The 21184-nt window shown below is 49.6% G+C and overlaps 1 protein-coding gene across 1 annotated transcript in view; it reads left to right on the forward strand.

Annotated features, from left to right (window-relative positions):
- Positions 1–21184, forward strand: part of OGDH (oxoglutarate dehydrogenase) — a 99523-nt gene that overhangs the window by 25583 nt on the left and 52756 nt on the right. Inside the window, 2 exon segments of the mRNA XM_006166024.3 lie at positions 12072–12263; positions 13927–14017. Coding sequence (XP_006166086.1) covers positions 12072–12263; positions 13927–14017 — 283 coding nt within the window.

Genomic DNA, 21184 nt, shown 5'->3' on the forward strand with positions numbered 1-21184 from the left:
TCTTCCATCTTTGCCACCCACCTTCTTCACCATAAAAACAACTGAGTGCTTCATTTGTGCTCTTGTTTTAGAACTTACAGTTTAGGTAAAAATGCTCATCGATTCAGAGAGATCATCTTTCTCTTCTCCCACTTCCATGACTGAAATGTCCTAAGGTCAGGTTCTGATCATTTTGAGAGTGCTTACAGGGCCACTCAGGCTGTGCTGTTTGTATCCAGCAGAAATAGGACGAATTCAGTCTGTCCCCCTCCTGCAGGGTGAATGGACAGAGCTTGGACCAGGCTCCAGAGGTGGCAAGAATGACCAACCTTGGCTTCTAGGATCAAGCCAAGGGGCCTTTCTTTAAGTGCTATGGTACATGGGCTCCCAGCAGGTAGAGGAGAGTGAATTCGAGAACACAGAAGAGGGGCTGGGGGCCCCACGAGCTGCACATGCACTCACCGGGGCTGGTGGGCACAGAGGCCCACTCTGAGTGACGACACCACATCTTTGTGAGCATGACCTCTTTAATGATTATCCTTTTACACCTTATTTTTAAAGCAAAAATAATATTACTATTTTTTGGTGGTGGTCTGGGGTTCGCCCAAGCAGAGCTCTCCATTTCTTCTATGAACACATAAGGAAGACAGAGAAACAGAGGACCCCCATCAAGGTCCTGACACTGATTCACACCAGCCTCAGCCTTCAACCAGCCCTGGATCATGGCTAAGCGGGCAGGGGTGAGAGGGTTCCTGTGGACTTCAACCATGAACCTTCCCATGTGGGACCGCCTCACAGAGTGTTGTTTTTACCTTTGTACTGCTGTCTGGCTCCCCCAAGTCATTTTTTATGTCAGTGATTACAAGAATGGGGAGTGGGGAGAGAAAACCGAGGAAGTAGCCATTGGGGTGAAAAGGAGTCAACTGTTGGAGCAGGCTCCACCGTGGAGCACAGCCAATCTCTGGCACCTGCAGCAGCCTTCTTTTCCTCTGAGGACCTGAAAGCGCTGGGTCTCATGAATCAGAGGCAGCACAGCCTTCCCACAGGCCTGCAGCTGGGGGCGGTGAGGAGAGTGTACCGAAAGGTGGGCACTTACCTTAGGTGGAGGCTGTCAGCTCGGTGTAAAATTACCTTGTCAAGCCTTTAGACTGTCCTCTGTATGGCTCAAAAAAAAACTTTCCCTCCAGAGGTCTGAAGACCCCCTGGGACTCATGGCTCTGTGTGTCCCCAAGTGGACTCAGCACCTTACCTCTGAGTGGCACTGACCTTAGGACTCTGTTAGGTGCCTGTGGCAGTGGCTCTGTGTGGTGGTCTGGGGTTCCCCCAAGTAGGGCTCTCTGTACAGCTGTGTAGGACAGTGGGGATGGGCACACATGGACCTATATGAGCCCACCAATAACCACAGGTGACACAATGACCTCTGTGGGTCTCCCCAGCCTCAAGGCTTACAGTTCTTTTATTTTTTTTGAAAAATTATTTTACTTAACTTTATGTATTAATTTATTTAAATTTGACCAGAGAGGCACAGAGCAAGGTTGGAGGGGGTGAGAAAGCAAACTGCCAGATCCAGGACTTGAACCACTGTTGACCATGAGGGACTCTAGTGCCCTTAACCACCACCCCACCTGCTGGTCCCCCCCTTTTTTATTTAAGAATTATTTAATTTTCTTTCCTTCTTTATTTTCTATATTTGACCAGAGAGACAGAGAAAGAAAGTGAGAAAGCAAGCTGCCAGGTCTGAATTCAAACCATGGTCAGCCGTGTGGGAGTCTAGTGCCTCAACCACCATGCCACCTGGTGATCCCAAGGCTTGCCATTGTGAGAGTCATCTAGGGCATCGTGCTGATCTGGGCAGAGGGCCAGGTGTTCATCTGAGGATCATCCTGCAGACTGGGGGACGGGGTCCTATAAAAGTAGGTTTCCATGAACATTTATATAACTTCTCCAGCACTTGCCATCTTAAAACAGCAGCAGTGACTCCGGGATTGGCTGGGTCCCTGCTGGTTCCCTTAGCCAGACTGGAGCCTTGCAAGCCTCTGGTACATTGGGCAGGTGATGGTTGTCATTGGCCAGGCCCTGCTGTCCTACAGTGGATCAAGGCAACTACCACACAGAGCAGAGCCACCGGGTACCTCCAGACAGAAAAGAGACAGGGGGAGGCTACAGGCCCTTGAGGCCTCAGCCCAACCACATGCTGCCCCCTCACCCCACAGCACTGGTCAGAGCAAGTGACAGGCAACCCCTGGGCATCCTTAATGGGGGAGGGAGAATGTGTGGCCACTGGGCAGCTACCTGCACCCTTTTCATTGTGATCTGATGGCGCAGCCACCTTTGGTCTAGTACGGAGTCCATGGGTGCGGTACTGGCATCAGCAGATTCCGCAGGCATGCTGAGGTAGCTGTTCTCTTATCTGGGTGCTCACTGACCACACATCCACAGAGGAGGGGGTGGAACCTGTGGCAGCTGGCTGTGCTGTGCAAACAAGATCGAATTCATTGGTGTGGTAGAACCCTAGCCCTCACTGGCCTTGCCATGAATGGGTCTGCGTCTAGTTTTGTTGTGGCAGGTTTGCTTCATGGGCATTTTGATAGGGACAGCAGAAGGACCCTCCTGGACTGTGCACAGCTTGTAGATGCCCATGGGTGCTGCCGGAATCTGGCTCCCACCCTATACTCTCTCCTTGAGATGTGTGCCAAGCCCTGCAACTGGAATAATTTGTGAAGGCTTCTGGAAGTATGTGGCCTATCACAGGATACCCCAGTGTGAGTGCCCTGTCACACTTCTGGGTCTGAGATCTGGTTCTCAGAGGATTTCCAGGAAAGGCCGATTCCTGGGTCATGCCATGTGGGAGAGGAACAGGTCATCAGTCATGTGCCTGCTTAGCACAGGAGGCAGCCTGTCCAGGACACAGAATGCTCAGGGAGCAGCTGCCTCTCCTTTGCTCTGGCTAAATGGGTGAGCCTAGAGGAGGGCTATGCATGGCTTTTCCATGGTCACTTATCTCCTGGTACCTCATATAGTAATTAAAGGGCATTATCAGGGCTGGCCCCATAGCACAGCTGAAGAAACCAAATCTTACATGGCCAACCATGGTTCAGGTCCTGGCCCTAGTATCTTGAAAAACATGCCAGAGGGACCTATAGGTGGCATGGTAGTTAAGGCGCTGGATACTCCCACGTGGCTGACCACAGTTCGAGTCCTGGACCTGGTGGCTTGTTTTCTCACTTTCCCCCCCTCTCTGTGCATCTCTTTCTGGTCAAATTAAAATAAATGAATGAATAAATAAAATTAAATAAATGATTAAAAGAAAAAGAAAAACATGCCAGGTATGCATGCCTGGGTGCTGATAGGATAGAGAATTAGACAAAGGATTATGGCTGGGCAGGCCCCCTGATGGGGGTATACACAAGGTTGTGTAAGTACACTCTGGCATTAAAAAAAAAAAAAAAAAAGCATTATTAGAACTCAGTAAATGAGATTGTGAGTGATGCTGTTGGGCCAGTTGATAGTCAGCTGGGAGATGACCTTTAAGCCCAGGGACCTCCCACCCCACCCTTCTGGATTATTGACATTTGTAGACTCCTTTGGGAGCGCCAGGTAGAGTTGATGGGGCCAAGGGTGGCCACATGGGTGGGGTGGCTCTGTGAAGCCAAAAGAAAGCGGAGGTGTAATTAGTGCCATAAAAGCGGTTTATATGAGCCATGGCTTAGGACAAGTTGCTCTGGTGACACAAATTCTGGTTGCCCAGATGTGCTTAGCAAAACAGCCAAGACTATTTTATTTAACCAGAAAGGCAAGGAGGAGCATTTACAAGTTATTGGGATTTATACTAGATCGTTTAATCCAAGAAAAGGATTGGCTAGACCTTACCTGTACCTCAGGAGCTCTAGAGTGCTGGGAAGAAGAAAGGGTGGGTCACACTATAAATCAGGAGCCCTTTGCAGCACATACATTGTTTACTCCAGGTGAAAACGTGCCTTTCCAGCAGCAGCAGCCCTGATGGGCATGGACATAACCAGTCTCTGCTCTGAACTGCTTTTTCTCCTTCAGTGGGTTGAGGGCAGGAGGACAACTCGGGGTCTGGGAGCTGTGGCGGGGTCGGGGAGGTGGACCAGTCAGTCCAGGCCCCCAGTCTCGAGTTCAGGGCTAAGCCCTGCTGCCCTCCTTGTGTTCCTCATTGGGTTCTTGAACAGATGGAGGTTTAGGTACAGCTGCTGCTTGATAGTAGGAAGCCAGGCAGGGACATCTCGCTGCACTAGCCATGTTCGGGACTCCTATGGTGAGAGAAAGGCCCATGAGCTGAGCCCTTCGTTCCTCACACAGTCCATGGAAGACAGCCCATACCTGGGGCCTGGAGGTGACCTGCTGTGGCCCTAGCAAGGGTGGGTAGTGGGAGCCCAGGGCCATCCTCCGGGGGGCCTGTGTTGGAGACAGCTGGGGGAAGGAGTGCCACATGACATGTGTCATCCCTTAGGAAGCCCTCCCAAATGTTCTTTGGAAACTTCACAACTGAGAACTTGGGATATGGTTGGCTCTTGAGGCTCGGATAAGCAGTGGGAAGCCAGAACATACCTATCTAAATCTTCCCAACCCCCCACAGCCGGGCCCACCCTCCTGCAGAGTCCCCTGCAGGACTCACACTAATTTGCTAGTATGTGCGACAGACCATGGCTAGCAGACCAATACCTGTTGAGGTGAGGGGAGCCCAGTTACCCTGTGCTGAGGACTGGCAGCATGGAGCCTTTCTCACAGGGCTGTTCCCATCTGAATTTTGTTTGGCAAAGGTTAGCTGGGGCCCTGCTGCTGTTTCCACCACCCAGGAATGTCTTCTCACTGGGGAGGAGAGGTGTGGTCACTGCTAGACATCAGGATACCTGGTGAGCCTCGGAGAACAGCCTGAGTGTTACAGCAGTACTTGTAGTCATCACACTTTAAGTAGGAGTCCTGGTTTACTTCGCTGAAATGTAAGGACTTTTTATGTTGAAATCTGTCCTGTTTTGGTTTATCATCTCAGAGGCAAGCAGACAGTGACCTTAAACCTGCTTGTGGAAGTTGTTGGGTAGTTCAGCTCCCCACTGTGAGCCACCGCCTCCTGGTGCCATTTGGGGCAGTGATCAGCAAGCACCCTGGCTGGGGTCCTTGCTCCCTGGAGGCGTTTTAACTGGCATCCTGTCTAATCTTTTCATCAGCTAGGCCTAACTCCTGCCCACCTTTTTAGTCTGGTGTCTTACTGGGATTGCCTGCATGCCCAGTGTGTGAATTTACCATGGGTCTCGGCATGTGGAGGATAGCCAGGCTTGATGCTCCCACCGTTTCCCTCCGCTCGTCTGGCCTGCCTTCAGGGCTCAGACCACAGGCTTCCTCCTGTGAGCATCTTGACCCCTCTTCCGTTCCACTGTTTATTCTCTCTTTTTAAGCACTTGTGTCTGTTCTCGAACTTGTGTATTTACTTATCTGTCTCTTCTGTCTTAAAAATAAGAAGCCCATCTTGGTCATATTCCTATTCCCAAACCTTTGAGTATCCTGTGCATAGTTAATAGTGTTTGTTGAGTTGAATGGGGACAAGGTTTTAAAATGATGGCATTCATTTTCCTCATGGTACACCCTGCACAAACCTGTTCAGGGAACACGCTTGGGATGTAAGAACTTCCTGGGTACCCACAGCTCTCTGACTGGGTGCGTAAGTGGTCTTTTGGGAATAGGTACCTTCCCAACCCCATCCCGATCCTCCTCAGACTCCTCACCACTCTGGCTCACCTCTGTGACAGCATCCCACCTTCGCATGTCATTTGTAGCCCTGCCCACCTACTTTAACTTCCTTTTTCCTCTTAACCAAGGATGACATCCTCTGGCAGTCAGTGAAGTGTCTGTGTGTGACTATACATTCAGGGCAAGGCCTGGGGACAGATAGTCCCTTACATTATCAGGTATGCAACAGAAGCGAGGTAGGAGATAAGGGAGGTGCATGGGCTAAAGTGCAGTGTGGTGAAATAAGACACCTGCCCATGTGGGTTCTCGTGACCCAGAAGGCCTTGCCATCTGAGCTAGTTCTGAGGCCTGGGCACCACTTGCTCCATAAAGAACCAGAGTCTCCTTTTGCCTCCAAATCTCATGAGTGAAGAGCTGTTTCTATTTAATTTGGTCTTCAACCTCTGCTGGTGACAAGCCTTCTGCTTTGTTTTTTAAAGAATTATCTAACTTTATTTATTCATTCATTCATTTTAATTTGACCAGAGAGAGACAGAGAAAGAACGAGAGAGAGAGAGAGAGAAAGTGAGAAAGCAAGCCACCAGGTCCAGGACTCGAACTGTGGTCAGCCGGGTGGGAGTGTCCAGCATCTTAACCACTACGCCACCTGCTGGTCACGAGTCTGTGTCTCTTGATTAGATCATTTAACCCATTAACATTCAATGTTATTATCGATATTTAGAGACCTGTTCCTATCATTATGTTAGTAGTTTTCTAGGTTGTTTTTTGTTTCCTTATTTCTGTCTGTCTTTACTTCTCCTGGTATAGCACTCCCTTCAGTATTTCTTGAAGAGCTGGTCTGATGTTGATAAATTCTTTCAAGCTTTGAGGATTTTTAAAAATCTTTTCTTCCCATTTGAAGGATAATCTTGCGAGGATAGTAAGGAATGTCCCTGCAGGTGGATGTTGCTGCTGCTGCCCACATCAGCCCATAGGTTCCAGGGCACCCAGACAGGAGCAGGGGATAGGAGTGACTGACTCAGAAGGAGAAAAAGAAGGCTCAGCACAGATGGCTTAAATAGACAAGGGTATTTTTCTCATTCACCAAGTAATCTGAGGTTGACTGCGTGGGATTAGGCTCTCAGGGACAATTTTTTCCTGCACCTGGGCCTCATCCTTAGTGGTGGTAGGACTTCCCTTTACTTAGCTGATCTCTGACTAGTCTCAGCCTAGTCACATTTGGTCTTTAGCAGTGGCAGGGACAGGCACTTAACTCCGGCAGCAGGGGAGGGACCAGCCAAGTCAGCACCCACTCTGTCCAGTAAATAGCATCCCTGGTAGAGTGTGGGAAGGAACCAGCAAGAGCTTATCAGATTATCAGAGGAGGACCCTCTCCAAGGTTGTGACAGGGACCAAGGCGAAGGACTGAGGAAGGAGGGCACCTGAGGGGCAAGCAGGGGGCTCTACAGGAGAGTGGGCCCAGCTGTGGGGGAGGGAGAACTTGGATAGGTGTGTTCTGGCTTCCTGCTGCCACACCGTGGGATGGTGAAGTCTACAAGCCAAAAAATGGCCTTCTCTTTCGAAGGCTTTTAAAAATAACTTGTCTGAAGTCTAACTTACATATATAAAATCCACCTGTTTTAGGTGTGCAGTGTGATGGAGTTTGCCATTTAAATGGAAGCAATTAGCGTGCTTGATACAGATGGCTGTCACCCAGGGTGCAAGCATTTGAGCACAGCTCTAGTCAGGGCTGGGTGTTTGCAGAGGGGCCAGCTGTGGGCTGCGGTTAGGTGTGCAGCCTGCCCGTGGTGGATGAGCCCCAGGCAAGCAGGAAAGGCCAGGGAGTCACGTTCCTGACATGCCTCTTTCCGGATTCCCAGCAGCTCTGCAGTATGGTATGAACCAGATTTTTCTGACCATCTCCAACTCAGTAGAATTTTTGTCTGTACAGTTGTCCTCAGTCAATTGAAAATCACCTGGAGTTTTATTCCAACCACAAAAGGTCAGAGAGAAGAGGCCTGATGATCTGATCAAATGATCTGATCTTCAGCCACCCACCCTCTCTACAGGAGGCGGAGCAGGAACCTGGGCCTGTTGGCCTTTGTGCTCTGAGGGCCTTGCCCTGTGGCCCTGGGCTTCAGTGGGTGAAAATTCTTCTCTTTTATTGTGGAGCCCAGAAGTCTTCTCTCCCCAGCTTGCCTTCCGAGGGTGAGAGAGGGAAGGAATGGCAGGCAGTGACCATGGCTGGGTTCCTCCTGGAAGGCTTGAGCTGCTGTTGTTGCACACCGTGTCAGTTCTCTTCCTGGCCTGTGGGTGTAGATTCCCCTGAGCTGGCCTCTCAGAGTATCAGGAAGTGAGCATTGCCTGTCGCCTACCAGCTGCCTCTGCCGGCTTGCTATTTCACTCATCTTACCATCATTTAAAGCTCATTTTACCAAAGAAGATAAATTTGTGATTTTTATTGTGCTCTTTGGCTCTGGATCTGGAAGCAGTCATGGCACCCATGCTAAGGGAGTCAGACTGTATGGCTGGGGTAGGATGCTCAATCCAGCATCTTACTCTTGGGTGGCTTTGCTTATGTTTCTGAACATTTACTAATGGGTTTTAGGAGATAGAAGAAAGACACTGTGGGGACTACCAGTCAGTGTAAGGGCTATGTCACTGGACTCCCATGTAGTCAACCGCAGTTTGAGTCCTAGATCCAGTGTCTTAAATTCACCCAGGCGTGTGTGCGTGCGTGCCCATGATCCCGAGAGGAGAATGGAGGAGAAGGGATTGTGGTGTGGTCATCCTCCCGGGGGGGAGGGGGTGATTTCTCGCTTTCTATCTCTCTGTCTCTGTCTTTCTGGCAAGCACATGCGCCCTATAGCAAAAACCTCTCCAAAAAAAGAAAAAAGACACTGTTTTAAGGGCTTAAGAAACACTATGACATAGCCATTACCCATCTGCTGGCCAAAATAATAAAATTTAAAAAAAAAAAAAAGAAAAGAAAAGAAAGTTTGGGTCGTGCCCAACCTGAAGCCTGTTACAAGCCCAGAGACATGAATTGTCTGGACTTAGTGGAGATGCCAAAGCCAGATAGATTTGGGATAGAAAGCCTTGGTTGAGATTTACTCTGGTGAGCAGCTCATTATTGGCTTTCGCTGTGCAGGGCTGTGCTGGGCTGACCCCTGCCCCATGTGCCAGTGTTGGGAGGCCAGGCTCTCAGTTCCTGGAGGCCTGGGTAGGGGCAGGGAACAGCCCTGCAAGTCCTCACGTGTATGTGTCTGAAGATGGTGACCAGGGCATGCATTTCTGTCAGCTTTGCTTCCAGAGTAGAGGGAGCACTCAAGCTTGCTCCACTGCCAAAGCTCCAGGAACTCAGAAACATGGTGGGGAGAGGTGTGTGTCGATACAGCATCCTTGTGCACAGCCAGCTCTTAGAACTTTGTCTTTGCATAGACTCTACCAGGACTGGGAGGATCCTGGTGAGGCCCTTGGCCTTCGGGGAGTCAACGCTAACGTGGCCTCCGTTTTCTCTCCCAAGAGTGTGTTTTGTCTCTGGTAGAAATATGTTTTTCCAGTGTTAGCAGAAGACTTAAGTGAGTTTTGATGGGAGACACATTGCTGGAGGAAGGCCAAGGGAATAGTCTGAAGATTCTGAGTCATACATTTCTGTAGCGTTGTGGGAAACTGTATGCCTGTTCCTCCTGCCCGAGTGTCAGGCCACATTAGTGTGAGACACTGCTGCAGCAGGTTTGATGGAGCTATAGAGAGACCCCAGATCTCTCCACATCAGCTGATGCACTGAAAATTAAACAGAAAGGGAAACAGCAACAGAATTGAATAGTTTGGTGTCTTTTTTTTTTTTTTTAAGATTTTTGCCATAGGTGTGTGCGTTCACTGCAGAGACAGTGAGAGAGAGGGGAAGTGAGAAATTACCCCCCAGAGGGAATGATCACACCAGTCTCTTCTCCTTTCTCCTCCTAGGATTTTGGGCATGCTCACACATGCACCTGGTGTAATTTTTCAAGCCACCAGGTCCAGGGCTTGACATCATTGTTCATGTGGGAGTCCAGTGCATTAACTACTGCACCACTTGCTGGTTCCAGTAGTTTGATTTCTTTTTTTTTGAGAGGTTTTCGCTATAGAAGTTTTGTGCTCGCCAGACAGAAACATAGAGACAGAAAGCGAGAAATCACCCCCCAAGGGGGATGGTCACGCCGCAATCCCTTTTCCTCCATTCTCCTCTCGGGATCCTGGGCACGCATGCACATGCGCCTGGCATGAGTTCTAAGCCACCGGGTCTGGGACGCAAACCACGGTCGACTACGTGGGAGTCCAGCGACATAGCCATTACGCTAACTGCTGGTTCTCGAGTAGTTTGATTTCTTAAAGCATTTAAAAATTATCGTTGAGATATAATTCATTTAACATAAATGTCACCAGTTAATGATTTTGATGTACTCATGGTGCTATGCAGTCATATTCCCAGTGGTTTGGTATTATTTCTTTCCTTTTCTCTCTTCCCATTTCTTTTCCCACTCTCCCTCCCCTCCCCTTGGATTTTCTTTCTTTTTTTGTTGCAAGAGGGCATGTGCCCTAGCCAGAGAGTGAGAGGGAGAAAGCATCCTCCTAGGGGCCTGGTCACACTGCAGTTCTTTCTGTGTTTCTCCATCCTGTTGGGATTTGGACACACTCTCCTGATGTGTCTTTCAAGCCACTGGGGCCAGGATTCAAACTGCAGGTGGCCATGTAGGATCTGGCTCCCTGAACCACTGCTCAATGGGGCAAGCCTGTTGTTTTTTTTTTATTTTTCCTAATTATTGTTTTCTGAATTCAAAAGGAAAGCCTTTGTTTTTTGCAGAACACTTTGGACATTTCACAAAACTTTCCTCAGAAACAGTTTTCTATGAGAGGCCTTCCTGCCCTGGGCAAGACTGATGGCCCTCTGGGGTCTAGCAAGTTGTCTGATTGGTGACTGACTGCGGCTTATAGCTCTTGCCAGTGGGACTATCAGAGTCAGGCACATCTGTGCCCTGGGCAGCATTGCGAAAGAGCCTGTCTGAAAAATCCAGAAGACTTCAAGGACCAGTCTCATGTAACCATCTCTACCCTGCTTGTCCCCAGACATGGACAGACCCATTCAAGTCCCACATGTGGAGCACATCTGGATAGCACATAATATTGCAAGACAATCTAATCAGTTTATTAATGAGAAGTCATTGAACTTGGAAATGTATTACAAGAGAAAAGAAGGTTTTCATCTTTCTAAACTATCTTTTGTTTTAAAAGAATTATTTTATTTAACTTTATTTAAATTTGAACAGAGAGGGATAGAGTGGCGGGGGTTGGGGGGTGAGAAAGCAAGCTGCCAGGTCCAAGACTTGAATTGTGGTCAGCCATGTATGTGGGAGTCCAGCACCCTCAACCACCACACCACCTACCGGCCCCCTATCTGGTTTTTAATATTTTTGTTTGTTTCTTTGTATGTTGCAATGCAATTTCATGAATCTTACTCTCTCTGATTGCAAAAATAATTTAAAAACTTATTTGTTTGAAATAAATAAAACTCTTGCATTTCACAGCATCTATGCAAATTGTAAATCAAATAATATAAACACAAAATAACGAAAAATAGTAGGAATATAAGTAAGCCAGTTAGTTCATAGTAGCACATAGGATTCAATTTGAGAGTAACAACACCTGCTTTCAGGCTATGCTTGTCACCTGCTAGACTGTGTGTTACGAACACCTCTAACTATACTCCCTAGTCGTCACAGCGTGCCAGTGAAGAATGTGTAGTCTCTTTCCATCTTACTGATAGGAAAACTGAGCACAGGAACTTGGGAAATTTGCCAAGATCACAGAACTGGGATTTAAATTTCTGTCTCTGACCTCTCACCCCAGACTCCTAACTGCAAATATCCCTTCTAAAGTCACAAAGAGGTGGTTTCTCCTTGGAATTGGTACTGCCTTTAATTGAGAATCGACTCTGTATTGTGTCTGGGGTCAAAGGGCATGGCAAGGTGGCCCTGGATCCCTGGGGCTGTGCTTGAATGACATGCTGACCCCCTGGGTACCCCACACAGAAGACCTGCAGACAGAATACCAGGACCACCACCTCCTAGATGCCAGGGCCCAGATGCCAAGAGTGCCTTTGTTGACCAGCTCTCTGAACTGTAGCCACCTGTGTCCCAGTATCTGCCACAGGGGCAGTTGGCACGGAGGAGGGTGCTACCGGCTTTGGGCCATTGAGGTATCTGTGTTATTTGTGTAGGGGTCAGAGGGTACATTCTGAAGGCAAAACGAAGGGGAGAAAGTGGGAGAGACAGCCAGTCCAGGGCCATGCAGGCAGAATGGTGGGCGTGACTGACCTGGGCTAGGGAAGCAGCAGGCTAACCCTGTACCTTCTTTGTCTTCAGTCATGGGACATTTTTTTCCGCAACACCAATGCCGGAGCCCCCCCGGGTGCTGCCTACCAAAGCCCCCTGCCCCTGAGCCGAGGCTCGCTGGCTACTGTGGCCCATGCGCAGGCCCTGGTGGAGGCCCAGCCCAACGTGGACAAGCTCGTGGAGGACCACTTGGCAGTGCAGTCTCTCATCAGGGCTTACCAGGTGAGCCATGCAGGAGGACATGCTGAGGCCATGCCTGTGTCTGCTGTTGCTTAGAGGTTCCCTCCTGAAACACTGAGTGCTTCTCTCTTCTGTGGGATCTTAGGGAGGCAAAGAGCAAAAACATAAGAGAACAGGGCCAGGCCCGTTCAAGTAGATCCTCTGCTCAGATCTAATGCCTGCTAATAAATGGCTCCTTGTTTCTTTCCACAGGTTGGAGGATTTGTGGGCAGGGAACAAGTCAGCACCTGGGCCCTGAGCAGAAGTGGGAGGGGCACTGTAGTGGGAGGGGTTCACCCACCTTGGTGCTAAGAGGGGACAAGGGGGAGGTGGGTGGAGGTGAGGAGCCTTCCCAGGATGCCCCAGGCACTCGCCAGACTCCCTATCTTTTTCTCAGCACATAAGGAGTTTCTCCCAAAATCCACCTGATGTACAAGAGACCCCGAAATTGGACCTTAGAACTTGATTTATGGTTAATTCTGGGGAGGGGCACCAGTCAGCCCCAGTGCCCCTTCTGGAAGCTCTATAGGGCAGGTCCAACCACCTCCTGCATTGCAGCAGCTGTGGTAACAAAGGATGCATGTCCCCACCTGCCTTCTTCACTACTCTGTCCTGGAGATGGTGTGGATGTTGTGTCTGCAGACAAGACTGGTGACACAGAGCTCATGACAGGGCAGGACAGTGCAGGTCCTGGGCTCTGGTACTTTGGGCCATGGTCTGGTAGGCCAGGACCCCCCAGGGGAAATGTCCACTGCCTTAGAAAGAGGCCACATGGGGTCTATGCTCCTCTGGGTGACAGGCCCAGCATGCATGATGCTTTCTAATGCTAGTTGGCCTCAGTAGCACATGTAACCTTGATCTGTCGATGACCAGTGGCTATCCCTTCTCTAGTTGCTAGTAGGAAGTTGTAACTGCACCATTTGAAGCTGAAAGGAACCGAAAATTGGGAGGGGTTTCCTTTCTCCTTCTGGGTTTTAAATAGTTCAGATAAGCTGCATGGAGGTGGAGGGTTTTTTTGTTTTGTTTTTTGAGAGAGATTTTTGCTACTGGGCGCTTGCACTCAGTGGACAGACAGAGAAAGTGAGAAATCACCCCCCAGAGGGGATGGCCACACCTCAGTCCCTTCTCTGGATCTTAGGCATGCACGCACATGCGCCCAGTGTGAGTTTCAAGTCGTTGGGGCAAGGATTCAAACCTCAGTCAACGACGTGGGAGTCCAGCAACATAACCACTATGCCATCTGCTGGTCTCGAGGCAGAGTTTTGTTTGAAACTCTGGGGCACTGGCCTGCCTTGTTCACTTCTCACACTGCTCCCTGCATCACCTGTCAGGCTCACACCCAGCTGTGTAGGCTTCATCCTGGAGTCAGGGTTCCCAGCACACTTCATTTCCATGTGTTCAGGGAAACTGAGTGAGGATCCCCCAAAATGGGCTGTGTCAGACCATACCCAAGTTCATCATCTCCAAGGTTTACCTCTTTTTCATAAAGTCACATTCATACATACTGGTGCTTTCGCAGTAACCTGTCAAATGCTTTTTGGGAGTGCTTTTGTGGAATGAGGCATGGGTGTCAGCCCTCTCCGGGAAGGGTATGCGTGAAGTATAACCCTTTCACCCCCACAGCTCACTGGATCTGCTTAATGACTTGCTGTGTTATTGCTTCCAGGTCAGGGGTCACCACATTGCAAAGCTTGATCCTCTCGGCATTAGTTGTGTAAATTTTGATGATGCTCCAGTAACTGTCTCTTCAAACGTGGGTGAGAATTAATGCAAATGCTCATTTTAATGTGATTTTACTTTTTTTTACCCCCTCCCTCTTTTTTTTCTCCTGTCCTCTCGTGTGTGTCCTCCCTTCACCTCGTGGCCCACTCGTAGATACGCGGGCACCATGTAGCGCAGCTGGACCCCCTGGGGATCTTGGATGCTGATCTGGACTCCTCCGTGCCCGCTGACATTATCTCATCCACAGACAAACTTGGTGAGGGTCTGGGCCCCGGCCGCTGCTGGAGCTCCTCATGCTGGGGCCCAGCTGTGGGAACGGCCACATCAGGCCAGGCGCTTTGGTTTCCTTCATTCTGATCACTGGAAATTTACTGGTAACGCGGCCTCACTGTGTTTGGGGCAAGCAGTTTGTTCAACCAGATTGTCTAAGTGTCATAATTGGAAAGTTAAATTTAGGCTTGAGGTTGAGGCATGGGGAGCTGGTCCAGTGCAGCACTGTCTCTGGCTAGCCACGCCCCATGGCACAAGTGGCCTCCCAGTTCTCCCTAGGGGCCTGGGTTCCAGGGCCCGTTGTGTGACTTGGGCCTCCTAGTTCATAAATGCTGGTGATCATACTGAGGAAACTCGGGAAGACTCCCACAGCGCCAGGAGGCCAGGGCCTTTGGGAGGGGCATGTGTGGCATACAGGCGGGATTTTGTTGCAGTTGCCAGAGACAGGCCTGGCTGCACCCCCCTTCTCCTGGGCGAAGCAGTGTCATAGTTGAGCTACAGCCTGCAGTCGCTTCCTAGTGCTAATCTGCTTCACGTCCCTGTGCTGCTAACCTGCACTAAGTAAATGACCACATGACTAATCTCAAGGTGGCCAGGTGCTCACAGCAGACACTACTGGTGAGATTGACAGCCACCCACCTGCCTGGTACTGCTCTGGGGAAGGGGCAGAACCAGTCTCTTGTAGGCAGTGTGGAGAAGGTGCAGAAAGCAGCCTCTCCAAGGACCTGCAGTGCCCTGATGCCCTTGCAGGCATTACTAGGCTGTGAATGGGTCAGACACTAGTCAGGTAAAGGAGGACTCTGGAGTTCATGTTGGCAGTTTGTGTTGCTCCTTTGTCTTGATTTTGGAGACACTCTTAGACAATAGCATTCGCTCTTCGTCAAACCAGTCCTTTGGCAAATCTAGGAGGCCTAGAGAAAGCCTTTTGAATCCTACTGAGTCTGGCAGTTGGAGTCTTGGAGCCTGCGCCTTCATTCAGTGGTGACTGCTTTGTGATCTCGAGAGGAAGTTGGCCTCTCTTTGTGGTGCCCTCAGGGGCTTAGAGTTTCTTTCCCTCTCCTCACTCCTGCGCCCAGTCTTGTTATAGTGCCCCGTGCTTGCGGCGCCTACAAGGCCCCTCCAGGTGCTCATGATGGGGTCGGGGGAGGCAGTCCCCAGGCCGGCTGCCAGAGTCATGTTTCTGTGATGAGATTGTGGGACTTGCAGCCAGGCGGGGTAGGAGTGTGGAGTACTGGTTTTCCACTGGCGCCAAAACATCTGAACAAGAGAGAAGCACATGAGGTGAGCTGCTCGCCCTCTTCTGGAAATGCCTTGGAAACCTTGAAGCTATTCTCTGTGCTCCTTCAGATGAATTAGGTCAGGACAGAGCATCTCAGCCTCCATAGTCTTTGGAGGGTGAGAATCCTGAGATCTGTCCACGAGCCCTGCCCCTGTGCCCCTCTCACTGAAGGCTGAGGCAGCAGAATCTGGGTTCTTCCAGGCTGTCACTGGCCCCCTTATACGTTACACCCTGAGACAGCATCCCTGGGCATGCTTCTCAGAGGCAGCAGCAACACAGGGAGGATGAAAGGGCCGGGGCTTCTTGCTGTCCTTGGAGGAAGAAAGGGTCCTGGCCCTTGGCCGGGCCCTTTGGAACTGCTGAGGGGTCACGAGCAAACCTCTTTGGCCAGAGAAGTACGTTCTAATCACATGGATCTAAAGTAGCATGATATAAGCAGTATTATCAGTTCTTCAGGTGTAGAACGTAGAAATAGCACAGCCTTCTTGTCTGTTTGAATTTGTAGAAGCATTGGTGTGAACCCTCACCATTGATGTGAGGAGATCTTCATAGAAACAGCAAGCTGGTTGTGGCCACTAGGCAATTCGTAGAGTATATCAAGGCTCCTCATTTCCGTTAACTACGAAGGTCCTGGATCTGGGCCACCTTCCTGAATTGGGAACCCCAGCTCTGCTATTACTGGCTGCATGACCTTGGGCCACTTGCTCTTACCTCTCTGTGCCTCAGTGGCCTCCTCTGAAAGATGGAGATGACGGTACCTACCTCTCAGGACTGTTCCAAAGTAAAGCTCCATAAAGTAGTGACTGGGCTTACTAAGTCCTGTGAGTGCTAGTGCGCAGCAATCTGAAGGTGAGTAGCCGCCAGACCCTGCTGCTGAGAGGAACTCAGAAACAGTGGAGCAAGTATCCTGGGGCCATGCATGGTGACAACTCGGCTGCACCTGGAGGATAAGGAGGCCACATCAATTTCCCGTGGGGACTTCCAGATTAAGAAGCGAGGCCAGTGCCCGCGGTTTGTGTCTCAGGAGAACTTCTCAGCCGCGGTGCTCGCCGGGAGCGCTGCATGTGCCTGCAGTCAAAACACTGAGCTGTGCAGTGCCCTTTGTCACATTCCCCGGTCTCTGCTTAGCCACCCTGCTGTCCCCTTGTAGATATGGGGGAAGTTTTTGCTCTTCTTTGGGAAAACTGAGGCTCAGTGCAGTGATTATACCCATGCGTTTGTACACAGCCCTTTGTGTCTCTGTCAGAGCCAGAGGATATGGGTGTGAGTAGCAGCAGAGGGCAGGAGCCATTGGGAAAACATTTCCAAAGGGCACTGACAATGTCGCGTCACATACTTGGCCAGCGAAGTGCCTGGTGGGTGGGTAATATTTGTCTACTCTGCATAAGGTCCTGTGCACTTTTGAGTTCCGAAGTGAAGAGGGCATGTGCTCAGCATCAGCTGAGTCCTGTATCTTCTTAGCCAGTTTGGGAAGGTTGGGAAATGCTGGCCTAGGGCTCCAATCTTCATCTTTAGACATGCACCTGGTCCCCAAAGTCACAGGACCGAGAATTCGCAGTCGGGTTCTTACCAGGCGTGAGAGTGGGCAGACACAGTACTTTGGAGCATAGTCCCAGGGGCTGGCACATACCCTCTGTGCTGTATGCACATGGAGCTTGTTAGGAAATGCTGGGGTTAATGTTTTGTTGAAAGATGACTTTAGGGAACCAGCGGTTAGCGTAATGGCTATGTCGCTGGACTCCCACGTAGTCGACCGCGGTTCGTGTCCCGGACCCAGTGGCTTAAAACTCATGCCGGGCGCATGTGTGTGCGTGCCCAAGATCCCGAGAGGAGAATGGAGGAGAGGGGATTGCGGCGTGACCATCCCGCCTGGGGGGTGATTTCTCGCTTTCTGTCTCTATGTCTCTCTCTGTCTGTCTGGCGAGTGCACGCGCCCTACAGTGAAAAATCTCTCCAAAAAAAAAAAAAAAAAGAAAGAAAGATGACTTTAAAGGGTCCAGCAGGTGGCATGGTGGTTAGGGTGTTGGACACTCCCACATGGTCAACCATGGTTTGAATCCCAGACTCGGTGGCTTGCTTTCTCACTTTCTCTCTGTCTCTCTCTGGTCAAATTAAAATAAATTATGAATAAATAAGATTAAATACATACTTCTTTTAAAAAAAAAAAGAAAAATGACTTTAAGGGACCATCAGATGACAATCAGATGACATAATGGTTATCTCACTGGATTCCCACATAGTCGACTGCAATTCAAGTCCTGAATCCAGTGGCTTAAAACTCACACCATGTGCGCATGCCTAAAATCCCAAGAGGAGAATGGAGAAGAAGGGATTGCAACATGACCATCCCCCCAGGAGGGTGATTTGCTTTCTGTCTGTCTCTCTGGTGAGCATACACACCCTGTAGCAAAAATCTTTCTTAAAAAAAAAAAGAAAGAAAACAATTTAAAAAGTATTGTTAAATACTTTTTAAACAAAAAGTGGGGCTGGCATGTAGGCAGTAAAAGAATTTTACCAAAGACAGAAATGCCAAGTAGAAGTTAGGTTTATTAGAGAGTTCGCAGGTGTCATGGAGATTTAAGACAGCTGAATCCTACATGGTCCAAGTCCCATACCAGTGGCTTGAAAATCACACTGGGCGCATGTGTGTGCATGCCCAAAATTCTAAGAGGAAAGGAGACTGTGTTGCGGACATCCCCCTTGGGGGAGGGTGAGCTCTTTCTGTCTTTCTCTCTCTCTTCCTCCCTCCCTCTGTCTCTCTTTAGTGAGCACACATGCCTTATAGAAAACTTAAAAAAAAAAAAAGGTTTACTAGCACTCAGGTGAGAGTGCCTAGGATGAGACCTGAACAGGTTAGCTCCTCTGGCAGGGAGAGTCTTTTTTAAAAGTTTTTTGTTTTGGTTTGGTTTGATTTTTGGCATAGGGCATGTGCATTTGCTGGACACAGAGAGAGACAGAGGGAAAGTGAGAATCATCCCCCAGATGATATGGCCACGCCACAATCCCTTCTTCATTCTTCTCCTGTTACTTTGAGCACACGTGCACATGGACCTGGCCTGAGTTTAAAGCCACCAAGTCGGGGACTCAAACCACAGTCATATGGGAGTCCAGTGCCTTAACCACTATACCACCTTTGATTGCAGGGTACTGAAAAACCACCTGTTTTAATAGAAAATCATGAAAACCCTGCAAATTCACTTGGATGGGGGTGGTTTCTGAGGAGTGTAGGGCATCACTCAGCATTACTCAGCTGCAGGAGGCAGGTCATTGCCAGGTGTGGCGCCAGAAGGGGTCCAGAGGGTCTGTTTCCCATGTTGTAAAAGAAAGCTTATATAGGGGAGACTTTATCCTAGAACCTACTCATTAACCTGAGTAGGTTTATTTCCTTAGGTAAGGCTCTATTTTCTTAAGAACTCTCCACAAGCTTAGCTGGGTATGGACTATGGGCCATAACTCTGCAGGTGACAGCTAGCTCTGGTGTGTTTTGTCACACCATTGGTGTTGGGGCCCAGGTGAGCCCACAGAACCCATCTTTTTAATTCGAGAGAGTTTTTTTCACTATAGGGCGTATGCGCTCTCCAGAAAGACAGGGAGAGACAGAGAGAAAGCAAGAAATCACCCCCCCAGGGAGATGGTCACGCCGCAGTCCCTTCTCCTCCATTCTCCTCTCAGGATCTTGGGCACACACGCACACATGCCTGGGCATGAGTTTTAAGCCACCGGGTCCAGGACTGTAATTGTGGTCGACAATGTGGGGGTCCCATGACGTAGCCATTACACTAACTGCTGGTCCCCAGAACCCATTTTAATCAGTGCTGAGGCATACTATAGACCTCACTGCCCGGGAAAGAGAACTGAGAGTGCCAACGTCAAGGTGACTTGACAACATGTCTTTTTTGTCCACCCTCTGAGGGGAGGTCCCTTGACACAGCCTGCATGCTATGGAGGGACACCATATGAGGCCACCAGATTCTTTTCGTGTCCTGCCTGGTCCACTGAGCAGCCCAGTCAGCAGCTCCCAGGGAAGCTCTTCCTGGTTAGCCCTAAAGAAGGGTCAGGGTGCCAGGGTAGAGCCAGAGGGGTGCATATGGCAGACAGCAGATCCAAGGTGGGGCTGTTGGTAGGAAGGTCAGACATGAGTCCTTGGGTTTACTGCCACCTCTGCAGGCTGGCAGGCTTGCAGAAGCAACAATGTGGGTGTCACTGGTCTGGGATATGCAGTCTGTGCTAGTTGTCCCATCTGTATTTAGTTGGGCTCGGGCTGGGGATGGCATCTTTTTTCTAGCCTAAGGCACTGTGACAGGAAGTTCTCATGAAATCTTGCCCCAGTTTCTAAAAGTGTAGCATTTGAATTCAGTTCCCACTTGAAAATGCCATCATCTGCAGTTTCTGTGAAATTCTATATATAACTTCTCACAGTGACAGATGAGACTTACTTTAATGGCATAATGGTTACATAACTAGACTTTCACGTAGTTGACTGTTGTTCCAGTCCCGGCCCCAGTGGCTTAAAATTCATGCCAGGCACATGTGTGTATGTGCCCCAAATCCTGAGAGGCTAGTGGAGGAGAAAGGATTGTAGCATGGTCATCCCCCCGGGGGTGTGACTTCTTGCTTCTGTCTCTGTCTCTCCAGCAAGCGCATGTACTCTATAGCAAAAATCTAAAATAAATAAATAAAAATAAAGGAGAATTCAAGCCAAGAAATGTTCTCTCTTCTTTTTTTAAAAAGTTTTATTTTTCATTCATGATATAGAGTGTGTATGTGCACATGAGAGAAAATAGTACCCTTAGCAGGGCCTTGTCACCAGTCCTGTCCCCAGCCCTCCAAGCACCATGGAGTCTTGGGCGCCTGTGCATGTGTCTGGCATGTACTCAGGCTGATGGGGCTCGGACCCTGCGTTTGGCCATAGGCTGCACCATAGGCTAGACCTCAAGCCAACAGATCCTATACATAAATGGGGAGAAGCAGGAAACCTCTTAGCATTTGCAAATTCCTGATACCCGTTTCAGGAAATGAACTTGAGTTAAATATTGGGTTTACGATGAAACGCATCATGACTTTTCCCACACATAGTGGTTAAAAAGTCAATTCAACAGGTAGCAGAATTCCAACTGCCTGAATGAATCCCTTCTGCCCTGACAGCCTACTGTGAGTCAGAAGTGGTGGCTACAGTAGTCAGGAGAGAGGCACACATCCTCCTGACCTCCCAGGCTTCGGGTTTGCCTATGATGGCTGAGAAGAATGAGCTAAAATTAGAGTTGGTTTTTGATCCATGTCCATAATTCCAAAGTGGCAGGAGCAGACATGAGCAAGCACTGATGGACTGTGAGTGAAGAAGTCCAGGCCATGGTAGATAGGGTCACCCTTGTGGAAAGTGAGGCCTGCTCCAAGCAGACCCAGATGGTCCGCAGTCACACCCCACAGGGCACTGTGTCCTCTAGCCCAGCAGGTGCACTCCTGCAGTGTCTGAAGTGTTCAAAGGACTGGTTTGGGAATTTGTGCCTTCAGGTAAATGACAATCAGAATAGCTCCATGCACTCTCTAGCCACTCTATTCCTATTAGATGTGTCTGTTGTTTGCCTTTTATTACCTAAAAGAGGGACAGGTAGGGGTGCAAGAACCTGTGGGACCCCGCCCTCCTCCCCATTCC

This window comes from Tupaia chinensis, unplaced genomic scaffold, assembly GCF_000334495.1.
Source record: "Tupaia chinensis unplaced genomic scaffold, TupChi_1.0 Scaffold144150_1, whole genome shotgun sequence".
In the NCBI taxonomy this organism is placed as follows: domain Eukaryota; kingdom Metazoa; phylum Chordata; class Mammalia; order Scandentia; family Tupaiidae; genus Tupaia; species Tupaia belangeri.